This window comes from Chiroxiphia lanceolata, chromosome 5, assembly GCF_009829145.1.
Source record: "Chiroxiphia lanceolata isolate bChiLan1 chromosome 5, bChiLan1.pri, whole genome shotgun sequence".
NCBI lineage: Eukaryota > Metazoa > Chordata > Aves > Passeriformes > Pipridae > Chiroxiphia > Chiroxiphia lanceolata.
Genome location: NC_045641.1, coordinates 62363394 through 62381440, shown reverse-complemented (window position 1 = coordinate 62381440; position 18047 = coordinate 62363394). Strand labels below are relative to the sequence as shown.

The 18047-nt window shown below is 38.0% G+C and overlaps 1 protein-coding gene across 4 annotated transcripts in view; it reads left to right on the top strand.

The window, feature by feature from the left end:
* The window catches only part of DCP1B (decapping mRNA 1B), a 54462-nt gene that overhangs the window by 16088 nt on the left and 20327 nt on the right, over nt 1-18047 (top strand). For all 4 annotated transcript variants that reach the window (XR_004357100.1, XM_032687983.1, XM_032687985.1 and 1 more), the window contains exons 4-7: nt 7716-7782; nt 9975-10110; nt 15601-15729; nt 16478-17308. Coding sequence is in view for 3 of the 4 variants with exons in the window: in XM_032687983.1 (XP_032543874.1) it covers nt 7716-7782; nt 9975-10110; nt 15601-15729; nt 16478-17308 (1163 nt within the window). In the remaining variant the exon portion in view is untranslated. The remainder of the gene's footprint in view (nt 1-7715; nt 7783-9974; nt 10111-15600; nt 15730-16477; nt 17309-18047) is intronic.

Below are 18047 nucleotides of genomic sequence, written 5' to 3'. Positions count from 1 at the left end.
ATGGGAGGCAGGATGGAAATTGAGATGCAGAAGGCAGCTCTCCTTCCTGTTCTTTCAAATGAGAGCAATATTTTTTTGTCTCCAGGAAAGTTCTCATTGCTTTTCAGTTCTAGGTATAATGTGAGACGCAGAGAATCAAGAAAAGAGTGTGGTTTCTAGTTTAAATGCTTCTAACTGTGATAGTCTTATGTTAGTGTAAGCTTTTCTGCTGATAGAAAACATGGATCTATATTTAGCCTAGATTTGTGCAAGGCATTTTTGTTCAGATGATTCCTGTAGATCAGGGCCTGGCTTCCTTTCAGTGTATTGAAGATGTTTTGTTGTTTGCTTTAGAAAGTTAGCAGAGAATATAGAGCTAATAAAGGTAATAGTTTCAGATGTTGAGGGGCTATGGATTTCTTTCCACTAAGCCTTTCTCCTTTATTTCACAGGAAGGTTGCTTTTGTTGTCTGAGGTTATTTGGATGCAGCTTTTAGTTTTGCTGCAGACTTACTTACTTGCCTTTCTAAAGTCAGTGTCTATCTCTCATTTTTCTATATCAGAACTAGAACAGAACTTTCACCCACCATTTGTTTATCTTAATACCTCTTCACTTAGCTTTTACACTCCTTGAGTGAGACTCTTTAGTCTTTTCCATCACAAAAGGCAGAGGAGCTCCAGCTCCAGTTTGATGGGGACATTTCTGAAGTCTATTGTGAAATAGTAATGAGAACCACTTGTTACTTAAGAGCAGCTTATAAATAAGAACAATAAAAGATTTATTAAGAACAACTTGTTATTTAAGAAGTTGATAGCCTGGCATTTACAGACTTCCTGCCTTAATTTCAGTGTCACACACCATCCTGATCTAAAAATTATTTGGAACTGATGATGCAATGGCAGGAGGTGTGACTGGAAAACCAGTGGTGTGGGGAAAAAAATAAATGCACTAAGCCAGATGGATCATAACATAGAAGCTATTCCTGTGTCGTGACTAAAAATTTCTCGTAGCATCAACAGAATGCATTTTTACAGGAAATCTTGCAAATACAGTTTGCATTTGGGCTCTTTTCCAAAAAAAGTAAAGAACCTGCTGATGGACTCTTACATCTGCTGAGCTTTATGGAAATATATGGATCAATGGACTTTAAATTTTCCTACAGTACTAACAGAACTTTAGCTTTGAGGCTATTTTAGGGGGCGTTCCAGTGAGCTAATTTTGTGTCTCTGCTACAGAGTTGATTTTTTTACCATAAAGAATTTCTGATAAATTTTGATTAAAAATCTGCCTGAAGTCAGGCTGTCACAGTAGTGCCACAGACATTATTTAGTAAACAATTCACTATCTCTGTGTTGTCCCTTTTTTTGCCTCCTGAAATCAGAAATATTTGCTGGCTCTATCTGGAAGTCTGCAAATTAGTCACCCAACTTTTGTGACTGGTAGAAGATGGCAAGGACATTTCAGGGTCCATTCCATTAACAAAAATTGTTTCTTATGTTGATTTTTAAGGCATAGTTCCAGGCACAATTAAACAGATGGTGGTGAGGAACTTTTTCTTGACTTCAGTAGTGTTGCCAATCATTGCCCACTCTCAAAACATTTGCTTTTGGGGGAAGGGGTTTTGAGGGGCTTTTTCATTTTCTTGGGGGTTTTGTTGTTGCATATTTTCGCTCTCTGTGTCTGATCATTGCTCTGCATTAACATGTCTCCAAGTAGGATTCTTTTCCCTTTAACTGGTTTGGTTGGTTTGGTGTTTGTTTTTTTCCTTGCCTGTTTGTATTTAATATTTTAAACATTTGAAATAACGAAAATACCAAGTCATCCTTTTCCCTCTCTTTATTAGCAGTTCCCCAAGTAAGTGGATTAGGAGCTTTATCAACCTTTAAATGAAAGAACAAGTGTCTGATGATTTAACAGATTGGGTCTTTTCAGAGCTTTTTAGGAATTTAGGTTAAGCTCATATCAAAGTACACGTTTTTGTAACCTGAAAAACTCTTCCCTTGCTTCAGTTTATTGACGTTTTTGTGCCTGAGGAGTCATAAAAGTTTTGGTTCCCCTTTAAAAACCTCCTGAAATAACAATATATATCTAGAGCTGTATTTCCATTATTTAGAAGCAAATACATTTTTAATATATATGTTGTATTGTGCAGCTTTGCACAATGTAGAGGAGGAAGAGATCTAAAAATTCCAGTCCTGTTGATGGGCCACATTACTATCAATATGGTATAACAGGATAAAATTTAAATTTTTTTTCTAGTGTTTTGGTTTTAAGTACCTAAAGACCTAAGCAAAATGTTGTGTTTGAAAGAACTTCTAACTAGCTTCTAGTTAGAAGCTAGAAGAACTTTGACTCTTAAACTAGGAAATAGCAAAATTAGTGTTGCTTGTGTGATCTCTCTGTTCATGGAATTTTATATCACATGATCATTTTCTTTTGCAATAAGGACTTTGTTTCAGTTATCAAACAGTCAGAATGATGTTCACATGAAGAGTGGCTACTCAGTGTTCTGGCTTTTTTCTCATAACTGACACATGGGTCTCTTGCTTTGTTATATGCCACTGCGCTAGGGACAGAATTATTAATTGCTTTTTTCTTGTTGTTTTCTGCAAAAATAATCAGTATAAGAGCTGATAACTTGTGAACAAACTGAACTTTTTTACCTTGCTCAGGTTAGAAACATTATTCTCCCCGTTTTACAAATTGGGATCCTAGGGCAGAGTAGTTAAAATTACAGAGACCAATTAAATAAGGGGTGCCTGACTTCTATTATTTGAGCCAAAGTTTTCCAGTATACTTATTATTCACATTATCAAAACCACTTCCTACAGACTTGGATTTGATTGTGCTCGTAAGTAGCTGGTGTTTTTGCAGGTCATGCACTCAAATCTTACCCAGAGGTCTGGGATCTCAAATCAAACACTGGGAAATGCGGCACACACAGTCAGTGCAGCCACTTAAGATGACATTTCACAGCTTGTGTAGCGTTGCACAACATCTCTGGGGCAGCATCAGAGATGGAATTCAGCTTTCCAAGACAGTGTGCAGTTGCCTCAGCTGCAGGTTTTTTTGTATTTGTTTTCCTTTGTTGCAGTCCTCTCTTGCATTGTGTTGTAGAGCTTCAACAGGCAAGTTTCCTGCACCTCTTGAGCCTGAGCAAAGCAGGTGGAACATCATATGCTTGTACTGTGACTGTAAACATCATGGGCAAAAGAAACACATTTACATCGGACTAGAGGAGCACAAAATTAACATGGCATGCTTTAGTTCATGTTTTAGGCGAAGAACTGGTAGATTAAAAATTATTATTGTGGATATAACTCACTTTGGTTCCTTTTTCGGTAGGTGCTGCAAATTGGGGGCTGCAGTATTTTAAAAAGTACTAGGAGAAGGTATGCAAGCATTGATAGTTTGCTGAAGAGACAAATATTACAGGAATGGTAGACAGCAAAGAGAAAAGACAACCAACATGAAGGTGTCTGGCTGCCATGTAAGATGTGTGTACAGAAACTGCTTTTTAATATAGCAGAAGCATGGATTTACATATTCAGGAGCAAGAGTCTAGACCATACCTAGGGAATAAAGTACCTTAAGAAGCATGATATAAAATATGAACGTTTAAGAACAATTTTATTTATGTATTTATAATACCAGCAGGGTATGGGGGAGTCTCTAGTAAGTAGTTATTTCCGTATTAATTTTTACCAATCTTAAATACTTTATACAGTCTGTGCAGCAATAGCTTAAAAATCGTGTGTTCCAGGTATGCTGAAAGAAGAACTTTGGTAATGGAAACATCTAGCCAATAGAAGGCAAAAAAAGCTAATAGCTGGAAAAATAAGGAGTAAAACAAATAATCTTACAAATGTCCTTTGTAATAGAATACTTAACGTGAATGATTCAAGTTGATAGGAAATTCTGCATTATCATAATAACTAAATAAATGCTTCAAATACTGAGAGGTTAGAAATTGTTATCCATAATTCTGGTAGATAGCAGCTGTCAGCTTCTGCTTATAAATAGTATCAAGTGCTCTAGTGTTTGTGAGGACAGGAGAAATCCATAGCCAAAAAATGAAAATTGTAAGGCGGAAGCTGTAGAATTGGCTCTGAAGTCGTGATTTAAAACTTAAATAGTGTACTTCTTGAAATTCAACCACTGAGCTATTAAAGGAGCTTCACAGATTTTGTTAAAATTCTTCAGTTTTGATTTATGAGTAGTCTACCTTTTTCAAATTCTAAAAATTCCAAAGACTGATATCCCTTAATATTTAATAATTTCAATTAGATTATTTTAGTCATTTATTTAGCTTCCCATTCAATATTAATTGGATCTTCTTGATTCGATAGCTGCATTATATCCTTCTAGCTTTGTGTAATCTTGTTAAGAACATTGTAATTTTGGTGCTTTCTTTTTCCTTTAATGTCATCAATTGACTTTGATTTTTTTTTTCTGTTTTTTACAATAATCTCTTCTTCGGTAACTTTCTGGTTGAAGCTGGGCCTAAAAGTGACTTAATATTTCCTCTTCTGTGCAGCAGTAGAAAAAATTTACTTTTTCCTCTGCTGTTTCATGATGTATTTTTGATGTGAATATTTTAGTGAAATTACCACTCTGCAGATGATACTTCGATCAGGAATTCAGTTTTGTCAAACAGTCTGATAGAAAGGGAAGGCAGATAAAAGTAATCTGTTTAGATTTAATCCTGATAAGACATGCAGTGTTTTCAGGATGGTAGAAAGCTTGCAGTGAAATTGTTATTGTGTGTGTACAAGTGTGCCAGGTTCACCACTTGACAGTTACAGTTCAAAATCATCTTGGGTTCTTTTTCTGCTCGTGGGGTTTTATGTGTTGTCACGCACATCAGAACTCTTTTTGCCATTTTGTGTTCATCATTAATCAAGGTGGAGGCCATTAATACACATTTTTACTGCTACTATTTATACTTTTTTCTCCCTTAAATGCAGCTTATAGCAGAACGTAGTACTGTAGTGTGAATTTACACCATGGTTACTCCAGGTATCTCAGATTCCCACAATTTACTTCCTTCTCACCAGTACCTCATTCTCACACGCATGAAAGAGTTCATAGTATGTTGTGCTGCCACAAATGGAGCAGCTGAGTGGTTATTTCTCAGTGTATTTCTGAAGTGTTTGTCTGTTCTGGGCAGATGGAAGAAGTGTGGAAGGAAGAAGGGTAGAACTGTCCACTTCTGAAAGATTTCACTCCCGACTGGGTGAGCTGTAAGCTCAGAGGTTGTTGGGCTTTGGTCTTAGCTCGCTTTCAGCCGTGCTTCCTAATCTGAGTTGAAAGTACCATTTAACTGAGGTGAGAAGGTAACTGTGAGTGGGTTTGAAGCTCAGCTGACATCTAGGCTGAAGGTCTCTGGCTCTGCAGTATCCTGACTTAAAGCTGGAGTTAAGGGTGGTGATTTGGTTTGGTGGGACAGACTCAGTGTCCTTATTCTGTGATCTGAAATGGGTTTGTATTTGTTGGAATTCTATTTCAAAATATTAGTTGTAGTTCTGTAGAATCCGAACTGATCTGTTATACTGGTTATCAGACAGTTTACTTGTGTTTGTCACTGAGTTGAAGTAAACTAGTAAACAGTTTACTGTTGATTCCAACAGTAGTTGATTCCAGTCTTTCAACTTTTAATGGTCAGAAGCCCTGCAGCATTTCCAAGGGACTGTCAGCATTCAGATTTATTAGATATTCATAAATAGTCTATAACATGTTTGATCAGTTGGCCAAAAGGTGAAGCTGCTCAACCTGTGTTTCATATTGATGGTGCCACCAGCTGTGGCAGACATAAAAAAATTTGAGAAGATGAAGCAGATGGCCAAAATTTCATCATTACTCTTCAGCACAGGAGATTTTTTTTATGACAAAGAAGAATCTTGATTAAAACAAATTTGATTTGTCTGGGGCTCTCAGTCTGCTTGCTGTGTTGTTGGATTGAAGAATATAGGGTTAGTTGTGATTTGGACAATAAGTTTTCAAATGTGTTTCATCAGAAGAATGTGTAGTTTTGCATAACAGGTTGGTGTTTTGGAACCTTGTGAGTTCACACACTCTTCTACAGATTCACAATTTACTATTGGATGCCTATTGGAATGTGCTAGAATATTAATGTATATTTTCATGCATATTTTAATATTTATGTTAAAAACACTGAGATTATTTGTGCAGTTCAGCTCTTATGTTGCATATTTGTAGAACCACTGGTGCGTATTATGTTACTTGCCTTTTTTAGGTGAATAATAGAAATCATCACACTTTTCATTAGTCATAAAAAGGACAGTACATCTTTTAAAAGTCAATTTTTGTATTTCTACAGGGTGCCTTTTGGTTTTTGGGATAGTTTAGACTTTTCACCAATGTGCTGCATTAAACAGTTTGAACCATTTTTGATTCTATAGAAGACAATACACAGCTGAAAAATTTGAGGGGGAATGGAGAAAAATATTACACTTGTGTCTTGCATTCGTTTTCTTTCCAAACACTAACAAAGCCAATGTACACTTCATGTGCCACGGGTTTGGCTCAGTGGAATTGAAGGAGTTATTGCTTTTGGATTCTGCTGATCTAAGGAAATATTACATCATCAGGGTCAGTGTTGCAGTTGTTTTTAAGCAGGTACTCAATCCATTTCAAATGAAACCAATTTTCAAACGAAATCTGGCCACTACTGTGTTTGAAGACATGTTAAGAACTGCCATTTCTTAGTAAGGTTAAGGGAAAACTCTTGCCTGCTGTAGGGTAGGAGGGGGAAGGGGGAAGAAACACAGCACCTACCTCTTTGGTGCCATGAACATGGATGGTGCACAGGGTTGTGGTGATAGAGGTGGGAAGATCTGTGTTAAGCCTTTGTGCTTCTGCCTTCCTCTTCTCACAGCAGATGCCTGAGGTTAAAACTAGGACAGTTACCCTGACAAATGTGGACAGATTGTTTTGAGACAGTGTTGTAGATTTATTCCCAGGCTATCTTACCAGAGCTATATCACATGGCTGTGAGTGGAACAAGCTCCCTGTTTAGGATGATTATAGAACCTGCACTAACTACAGTCCCATTATGGTTCTTATGATCATGATGGTTTCATTAGCAGTGTGTATGTTTGAAAATCTTGAACTACTAGTAAATTCAAATCTGTTGTTGCTGCAGACCCTTACTTTAGTGAAGATCTAAACTTATGCATAGAATTCTAATCTTGGGGTTGGCTGCAGATAATTACTTCTGTTGTGGTGAAAATCATGGGCAGCATTATAGGAAATCTACGGGGAGGCAGAGCTGTGTTCCTACTACTTCAACAACTTTGATAGGACAGACCTGAACACTGTTGAAAGCTAAACAGATTTTCCTACTTATGTATGCATGCAACACTCCCTGCAGTAAGCTAGTCACTGGAGTCTAATGGATGTGATATGACAACTGAAAAAAATGACAAAGATTTTAAAGAAATAAACCCCGCTGCTTTAGTGTTCTGAAGAAAAGAATCAAATACCTTTGCCTCTATTGAATATGTAAGAGCTTGTCATTTACATGCTTAGAAATGTGCCTTTGATCTTTTCTGATTTTTATAGGATCTCAGGTGTCTTTTTTTGTTTATAGATGGGGAAAACATAAGACAGAAATAAATTTTAAAATTTCTTTACAGGTCACTTTTAAATATCTACCAGGTAGAATTGCTGTCTGAGGAGATTCTCATAGTTTGTGTTTGATGTGCATTTGCAGTGTCCATATATGGGATTTGGTTTTATGATAAGGAAGAATGCCAAAGAATTGCAGAGCTCATGAAAAAGTAAGTGATGGGTAACCAAGACTTTTTTTATGTGCTTTTTTATGTATGTATTTCTGTACATACATGCACATTATATTTCTAGAATGATCGTACCTTTCTGCTTTAAACCTGTATTTATAAACTTTGTTGCAATTGTCAAGCCTGCATTTTGTATAATCAGAAATAAGTCACTGTATTGCAATACTTTTTCCTAATTTGTAGTGCAGCTTTCCGGCTACATCCGAGTGTAACAGTTGATATGATTTATTTCCTGATGACTCAGAGATCTGTTTTGAAGAATTGTATTCTTTGGGGGTTTAATATATTTTTCGGTTTGGGGAGATTTTGTTTTTCAATGTCACTGTTACCTTTTTTCTTCAATCAAGGTAAGTGCAGGCTATCTTGAAGGCATAATATATTAATGCAATTTCTGTGGGTTTTGTCCTGTTTGTACATCATGACTGAATTCCTGCTTCTTCATTTCTTAGTGATATGCACAAAATTCACTTTGTTTTTGGAATATAAAGCAAGACTTCAATTATCTTTGAATTTCTTACTTTCATGTACATAAAGATGTTGTTATTTTATACATATTACAGAAGCTTTAGTTTTGCAGTCAAGTTGGAGATCACACAGGACTATATTCTCAGCTAGTTTTTAATATGAGAATGTCATGGATAGTTTTTTCCGTTCTCACTCCTTTCTTCATGTGTCCAGGATGGACAAGGCTCATTCTTCTGCTCTGCCCTCAGGCAGCCTAATTATGGGCTTGTTTGCAATGAGCCTTTTCTTATGACTGTGTTCTGCAGGATTTAATGTTTGCTTGGAGGAGGAAAGAGCTGAAGTCTCACAGATTTTATCAATATATGCAATCTAAATTTTTTAGAGTTGTAATGTGGAGGATATACTAAAGGGGTTGGGTAGGAACAGGCAGTGATTGGATATTCCAGTTTCCTGTGGTATACAGGGCTGGACATATCACTGCATTACAAATCTTGCAAGGGACAGGAGGAGGGATGATGTAGAGCCACGTCTTTATCATCCCAAGTGAAGCCATGGGAAGTGGGTACAGTCAAGCTGACAGTATTAGGTGCTAACAAAGCACAGTGCAAAGACCTGTGGAACTCTCCTTTTCAGGTCATCTGTCTCAGTCCTAACAGCTTCTGTAGCCAGAGGCTTGCTGAGGGAGTGACATCAAGTTTGATTGCCAAAGTTGCCAAGTGCCCAAAAGCCCATTTATGTGCCCTGGGCACATAAATGTCACATACAAGTCCACACAGGGCTCATCCTCACACATCTCAATTCATAGCAAAGTGCTCTAACTCTTCTACTGCTATGTTCCAGGTAGGATTTGTGATAAAATACTGGATGGGAAGGTACTCATGTTTCCTCTGTATATCCTTTTTTAAAGTACTACCTGCTGCTTTTCATTTTGCGGTGACGAAACATTGTGAAACACTGACTGTGACAGTGGTGAGGGTTCGTTTAGTGGGGTTTGTTGGTTTTACTGTATATCCTACAGCTCTCAAATGAGTCAGTTGTGACCCAAGAAATAATTGATGGGGATGAATTTACAGAAATAAGCAATGAACCCCAGGAAACCCAGGTTTTTGACAGCTCGTTTTAGTTAACTAGCTCAAGTTTCAGTTGGTGGTGATTAGGTGCTCTCAAACTGGTAATTTACTACAATAAAACCTAGTTTTCAGAGGATTCATGCAAATGTAAACCACATGTAGTGGTTTATAATAGCAGTATTTCATATAGATAAAAAATACCCTGTTGCTCAGCCAATTGGCTGCGTGTTTTAATTCTCAGCATTCTACAATAATAGTAAAACAGCTGGGGCAGGAAATTGGTCATTTGCTAGTAGTTAATGCCTGATTTGTGTGTGTTTGCCATCCTCCACCACCAGCAGAACTGAATAACACTATAAATTCCCTGCTCCTTCTGGATATAGAAATTGTGACTCAGTTACAGAAATTTTATTCTATGGTCTGGTGTATTCAAGATGGGAGCAAATTGATCTCATGTCAAATTATGGATTTATATAGATCTTTTAATAGAGGTCTTTTTAATACATGCTTTAATGTAGATGGGGGGAAAACAAAAATATTTGAGTTTCAATTAAGCATTGCACGGTAGTTGTGGTTAGACTTTTTATATTTTATCTGGTTTTTTGTCTTGTATATTCTCCTCTCCCCTCCAACTTTCAGCCTCACTCAGCAGGAACAATTCAAAGCACAGCAGGGCACAGGAACAGGAGTGTCCCCAATGCTTATGAACTCTGCTAATAACAAAGAAGTGGATATCTTACGGATGCTTACCAAGGCCAAAGATGAGTATACCAAGGTGAGACTTGCTGTTTAGGAAAAGAGGACGTTTCTTTTGGGCAATGCTATGATGCCAACATGCTCCTGCTTTACATTATGAAACATAAAAGGTTTGATTTTGGTTTGTTTCCTTTTTGAACTATTTACTCAAAAGCGAAGCTGCTTTTGGACAGTTTGCTCTCTCATTTTGTGGAGCAGCTGGTAGAAAAGTTCTGACAGAATTTGCTAAGGGTTCAAAAGAAATAAATGCCATCAATAAAAACTTCTGGAAGGAGAACATGTATATGATTGATTATTTGTTGAATGGTAGAGGGTAAAAACAAGTATGAATTGCCTTTCATTTTTATCCTTAGATCTCCTGTGCTTATTGAGTAGCACCTTGTGCCCTTTTTCTGGGTGATGTGTTCACCTGGTAACAGTTTCTGAGGTTTGTACAAATGACTTAGCTCAGAGGAGGCCTTTGACAGTGAAGTTACTGCTTTTAATTGTGGTTGTTAGCTACTTTCAGACACTAATGGAAGGAAATGAAAAGGTTGAAATGTAGTATGGTTTCAGCCCATGTGCTTCTTTGGTCTTCTGAGGCTTCTAAATAAAGAAGTAACTAATGGACTAATAATGTTCTCTATTATTGAGCAATCAAAAACGTTTTACTTTGGGGAATAAAAATCTAATAATTTTAACTATTCATATATAAGCTGCAAATTGTTACAGAGCCTGCAGGTTCCTGCTGCTGTTTCCTGTACTGCTTATGTGCTGTCATGCAATAATAAAGCTCATAAGTGTTCTGAGTCTAGAAATATATATATATCTCTTTTTCTCTCTTTAAATTTCATGTGTTTATTTTTTTCTGAAATGTAGCTACAAATAGAATCCTCAGAAAGATAATGGCAAACTGTTTGAGTTATGGTGAAATGTAGCCCTTTTTGTTGTGGTATAGTTTCTTTTGAAGCTTGGGGCCTTTGTATTTTCTGATTTAAAATATTAAATCAGAATTAATTAAACACTTCCAAACCCAGGTATATTTTCTGTGTTTTAATACTGAATCTGTATCTAGTGTTGGCATTAGAGAGTGTGATCTGAGATGTTACCAAATGTTTAAGAGGTTTCCATTAAATAATCTTAAAATACTGTAAATGGAAAACTGGAAAAATATTAAGCTGTCTTCAGATTCTGTGAAAAGGAGGTAATAAATCTAAAAGAAGTTACCTTCCATTTCTACATTAGCACACAGAAAATCAAGACAAAGAAGAGGAAATTCTGTTGTTTAAATAATAGCTTTTAGGACTTTTCCCTTTGCAGATAAGATCTTTTGAAAACTTGCTTCTTACTTCATCTTTTAATCTTTGTGCATTTTAGGGATTGCCAAGAAAATAAAAACTAACATAACTTCCTCTTCATCTGGAACATGAGTACTAGGAGTGTCCTACCTCTTAAGAGCAGGATATGTGTGATTTCTTGTCTTGTTAGCAATATGAATTTCAAAAGAGTGTGATAGATAAAAGCAGTGACAACCATTTTTGTATTTAATGTCAATATGTTTTGGAGCATGTTTTGGCTGCTTTATAACATCTGCTTTATTGCCAGTGTAGGTATTATGAATTAAAATGCTGATGTGCTAAAACGAGTTATGAAATACGTTGTGCTCCTTTTTGAATTCTGTATTGTTTCAATGAAGAGGGTGTTTTAAAGTATTGGAAGAACACCAATTTTCCTGGTGTTCTTTTAAGGAAATTTGCTCAATTTTTAGCGGTGTAACTGATTTTGAAGGGTATATCTTGTTCCCAAATTAAGTTACACATTTAGAGGTTACGTGCAAAATAAAATACACAGGCCCCTCCTCCTTTTTTTGTTTTTAATGGAGCTGTAAGATGCTAAATCACTGGATTATTTTTTGAAAACTGTGCTTCTTATGCACTTGCCTTCTCTTGATCTCTGGCAAGAAAAGGTGGTGTTAGCTGGCCTCATAATGATAGCCAGGGAGATACACAGTACAACAGCTCTGAGGGTACAGAACAAAGCATGACAAAATGTGTTTCTCCTTAACCATTGTGCCCTGTACAGCAGGACAAGCTCTGGTTTTAGCTCTGTGCTGCACAGATCTTCTCCAGCATCTACCCACTTACCACACCATCTTTGATTCAGTAAAGGTCAAATTAAGTGGATGTCCTTTGTCTGCTTGATGTGTCCAGTATAACTGAACCTTCCTTCTTCATTACTAAGGACACACGACCATTTGATGAGAACATAATTTCTGGTGGTGTGTAAGCATGACCTCTGGACTTCTGTTTCTGTTCTTTGCCTGCATCTTCACTGGTTTTAAGCAAAATGTTCCACCGGTACAGCCCTGACAAAACAGGACTATAGTTTCAAAGTTTTCAGGTGTCTTAGCTTTTGGGTTGTTGACTGTGTGAGAGACTTGATGGTAGGATCCAGAAGGTCTAGCTCCCCTGAGAGCACTGCCATAGGCAGCCTAGATGATGCAAAGTTGACATTAGTGTGCTTAAACAGTCTGAAGTGGTTCCATATGTCTCACTTGAGCAGGGCTTTGACTGGAAAGCCTTGCTGCTACTGCTCTTCTGGGAGACAGTTCTTATCCTCTTTAGTTACTCTCTTCTGCTGAGCACCCTGTACACCTTCATGTGACTGTTCATTAATGTCATTTTGTGGCTGCACTACATCAGGTAGGTAGAAATCCTCACTTTCCACGGCCTTTTAGGTCTGCACTCAAGCTCTGACTTCAAAGCCCACTTCATTTCTTTCAGCGCAGACATCAATTCACAAAGCTCTTCTAAGTTCCATCAAGCTGTGGCTGATATTCTTTCCTTGTATCAGACCTTCTAGCATCTCCTCCTTATTCTTGTCAGTTCTTTGTAGCTCACATGTCTCAAAGTCAGGTTTTCGCTACAGAGCATAAGATTGGGGTGTGACATGGGATTTGCCTCAGGAGAACTGCAGTGCTGAGCTTCCATGCTTATCCATCATCTGTTTCCTTTGGCTCAGTTTGAGCTTCATGTCATACAGGTAGACTATGAAATCTCACAACACAGAGCAGCTGTTTTCCTCAAGTGTCTCTGCCTACACCAAACTCACCAAAACATCCTCGGTGACGTTCTTGCGCTTTTTGATTCACGTTCACCACGTTTTGTTCCAGTGTTGCCCAGCCTTTCTTTGGCTTGATCTTAGAACCTTTTGATTTCTTATGCATCCTTTGTAGGAGCATAGTTTTGAACAAGACAAAGTCAAATGTTGTAGCTGATGAGTTCTATCACTAAAGAGCATGGTGACATTTCTTTCATGCTGCTTTTTTCTGTTTGTTGATGATGACATCTGGTACCTTCTTTACCTGTCTACCTGACAGTTGCTGGTGCTCCTAACTTACTCATCAGCAAGGCCATGCTCCCCATCTGCCAAAATGGCCTTATATTCTGAGCTCCAATAGTCACAGATTCTTTTGAAATCATCATAGGCTTTTTTTTCTCTTCAATGCACTATTCTGTGTTTGATACCAGCCTAGTAGCCATGTTATTAAATCACAGCAATGATACCAAGTCAGGTCAATGTCATTCTCCATAGGCCTTTGTGTATACTGATGTTCATTTTGCTGAGGAATTTGGTCTGAAAAATGCTTATATAATGTTAACTCTGTTAAACTCTGCTGCTTCTCGCCTCATTTTTATACGCTTAGTTCTGTGATCATGCAGAGTATGACAGTGGAATCTAAGGTATTTATGGTTTCTGAAGAATTAAGCTTTTTAAAATACCCGAGGAAATAAGGATATTATTTAAGTTCTGCAGAACTCATTGTGAAATATTCAAGAGTATGTTATCCACCGTGTTAAAGAAAAAGCTCCTATGGGTTATGCTGAAAAATAGCAATAAGAAGGAGGTATGTTGAAGAAAAAGCAGCATCATTAGAAAGAGAACAGTTTGAGAGAAAAAAGCTATTTAACCTTGCTGAAGTGCAGTTTTGGTCTACGTAGTATCCTGTAGGATCTGTCCAATCTGAAAAACAAAATCATCTTTGCTTGTTTTAGTATAGATCAAATAGGGGCTTCATGCTGCCTATCCTGATCCTCCCCCACAAAGTGAGTCTTCATCACTCCAGACTTTCTCACCAGCCTCAGGGGCCTGGGATTCCTGAGGACAAATGTTGCAGAGAAAGCATTCAGGACCTCCTAGAGCCCCTTAAGTCCCCAGGAGAACTCTGGTTCTGCTTTACTGAGCAGCCCTGGCACCAGTATGTCTTTGTTTATTGCTGCAGTAGGTGTCAGAAATCGATTAAATGATGAGTTTTGTATATTTGAGAGTGGGGGTTATTTTCTCACCTAGCCTAAGGAGCCAAGGAGTTTGTCTCAGAAAGTTCTGGAAAGAACACTGGCATTTTCATAATCTCACAGCAGTGACTCTGCTGTGTGCCCACATAGTCTGCCCAGCCCAGAATTCTGTTCCCAGTAACACGCAAGGCTGGGCTTTTTGGAGGAAAGAATGAGAAACCAAAACTGATCATTCCTCACCCAGCCATTTGTCTTGCAGTGTAAAATTTAGAGCCCATCAAATTCAGATAATTAACTATGAATATTATTGTTGGATAGAATTAACTTTTTGTTAGATAATTCTTCTCAAAGTCTTTCCAGTTTTTTGCTTTCAATTGTATCAAGTGACAATGACTTCCAATATACTGTTTTCTTTTCTACTGACAGTAGCATTCTTTGTATACCCAATTTTTTTTTAGTTTCATTGACTATATTCTTATACTTTACAGTGTAAATAGGAGCATCTTATTCACCTTTTCCTTTTATGTCTCTTTCATGCAGCATTTTCTGTGGGTTTTCTCTGAATTAAATCATGCCCTTTTCATATGGCAGTCATTCCGTGTCCCTGACCACTTTTAGTTATTTGTCTCTGCCCATCTTTTTATAAATTTGTTATTAATATTGTCATATTTAATAAGAAAACATACTGATTTTACAAATTGATTAAATCTTTCATTAATTTTCTGTGCAGGTATATGCATCCTCCAAGTTCCCACAAACTGAAGATTTATGTAAAAGAGTTTGAGTTATAATTCTGCTTTTTTAAAAAAAGCATTTTAAATGTTCTTTATGGGCACATTTATCCTTTATGGATCTGAACTACTTCTAGCTGCCTACTGATGCAGGAAAAGCATGTCTGTTGCTTGGTTTCTAAAGTGCTTTTAAAAATTATTTTATGTTCTGTTAAGTGCAGGAAAAGCAGAAGATCAAAAAAAGTACTGAGATTTAAATTAGAGGGAGGTCTCATACTAGGGAAATGTTGGAATCAAGTGTTCATTTTTCATATGCCTCGTGGTTCCAGAAAATTACGTTGCAGTTGTTATAGTTTTTCCAGTAGCATGATACTTCATAATCAGTGCTGGAATTAGCATTTTTGGTTATTGAATACCTGTTTATGTCTGTATTTTACTACAGTTGCGAACTATGGGGAAAGGGTATTGTCACACCTGCTAAAAGATACTTCTTTTCTGTTGCAGTGTAAGACCTGCTCAGAGCCAAAACAAATAACCAGTTCCTCTGCAATCTATAACAACCCCAACCTAATCAAACCGATTCCAGTGAAGCCTAGTGAAAACCAGCATCAACGACTCTCTCAGCAAAGCAAGGTAAAATGTGCTGTGTGTTTTCTGACTAGTGCTGCTGTAATCAAGTAACCCTGTAGGAATATTTATTTGAGTGGGAAGGTCAGTGCAGGAATCTGAGATGGAACCACTGTAAGGAATGATTTTAATGCACAACTAATCTGTTTTATAAAAGCTCCCCAACCCCCCCATACGATGTGGAAGCACGCGAATTGCAAACATGCTATCCTGATGCCACAAAGAAATATTAATCTTTCAAATTTTAGATGCTTCTTTGATCACAAGTTTATCTAGTCAATTGCTGGACCACAGCTTTTGTGTTTATTGTGTTTTCTTTAGGTAAAATAATTTAATCTAAATAGAGAAAAGTCTCAATATATCTTCAAGCCAAATCACACTGCCAAATCCTAAAAACTGAATTCAGCTGTGACCAGCAGATGCACAAGAAGCAGCCCTACTTCATACACAGGCAGATTTCTGTCTCTTACTAATATTGCACTGATGGCTGAAAGAGAAAATGCTCTCTCATGATATTTAAAGCAAAGCCACTGCTATATCTCAGATTCAGTGATTTTTCTCCCACATTAGCAGCTTGGCAGCAGTCTTCTTGCCCTTCCTATGTGACAAAACTATTAAAAATCCTCTTGGGGAAAAAAGAGCATAGCAGTTTTCTCAGCTTTTCCTTGAATACCGCTGGCTAAATATTGTCACCGCTTAATGCGGCTCAGGCACGAGGGAACTACGCTTACTCTTTTCCTTTGTCCCCTCACAGAATGCGGATCCTGAACCCCAGCACTTGTCTCTGACAGCGCTGTTTGGAAAGCAGGATGTCTCAGAACCACTCAACAAGCAGCACCAGGAGAACCTTCCCGTCAGGCAGGGTGTGGTACGTTCGCTGTCCTACGAGGAGCCCAGCAGGCAGTCGCCGTCTGCGGAGAAGCAGCTCTGCCCCGCCATTCAGAAGCTGATGGTGCGTGGGACAGACCTCCACCCCCTTGCCGAGTTCCCTGAGAACCGGCTCTGCGAAAACGGCAACATCCACCCCGCGGGGGAGACTTTCACAGGACTCTTCCAGCCTGTGACCTCTCACGGTATTGCGACATCTCACGTGGTTCAGGATGCTGCTGGCACTCAGAGCTTGCTGCAGAAATTGCAGAGTCAGTCGGGGTCAGTGACAAAAATGGACCCCGGTGCGACAGCACCTGTGAACTCGACGGCTTCCGTGTTCAGCAGGACTCCTGGTGCTGTGGGAGCACCAGCAGCGACAGGGAATAACATGAGCCAGCCACCTTTGGTGTATTTCAACGGGTCCCTACCGGGCCAGACTTTAGAGGCTCAGACACTCGGTAAAGAACAATCCAAACTTCCCAGACAGCCACTTTCTCTCTCCAGCAATCAAGCAGCCAGTTCTGGGGTGATTTCACCTCAAGAGTTACTGAAAAAACTCCAGATAGTGCAACAAGAGCAACAGTTGCATGTGTCCAGCAGACCAACGTTGGCAGCTAAGTTTCCTGTTGTTACTCAGACTACAAATACACTGAAACCACTGGATTCCTGGATAGAAAAGGCACCGGGTACAGAAAAACAGAGTGCACTCTTTCAGGTAAATGGGAACTTTAAAAATTATAAATAAATAAACAAAATTCTAGCAGTCGTTTACACTTGATGATTTATTATGTTAGTCTTTGCTTCATTTTGGCCAGCATATTCTTGTAACTGTCTCTTACCACATGTTGCACGTCTTTCATTTTGCAGGTGATACTTTAACAGCATCAGGTAAGTTCTGATTTACCAAAATGTGGTATTGTAAGTATTGAAGGCCACATCTCTTGCACATCAGTGATGACCAAAAAATACTGCAGGGTTGGGTTTTTCCAGAGGCCCTTTGAAAAGTCACCTACTTTTCAGTTCCCATATTTAGTCTCAGGCTGTTGTGTGTCATTGCTAGTTAATGAGTGTAATATTTTGGGTTTAATAATTTTTTTCTACAAAATTAGTTATAGCTTTCTCTCTGTAGATATGCATTCTTCTGTATTCCAGTTGCTAAAGATGCCTAAAACGTCCCTTTTTTTCTAACAGCAGCTTTCTGAAGTGTTTGTATATTGGTGAATTAGTTGTCTTGCCCCACACCTGTTACTGCTAGCTATTCATTAGCTATTCTTTTTTGTTTGCTATCTATTATTTTGAAAAAAGGTCTCGTACCTAAATGCCATCAAAAAAGCAAATCCCCATAATTCTGGTGGTTTTGATCCTAAAAGTCAGATTGGTGTCTTAAAAAAATCAAATGTCAAGAGACTGTATCTCTCTCATGAGTACTTTTTTCTGGTCTTCAGAAGAGCAGC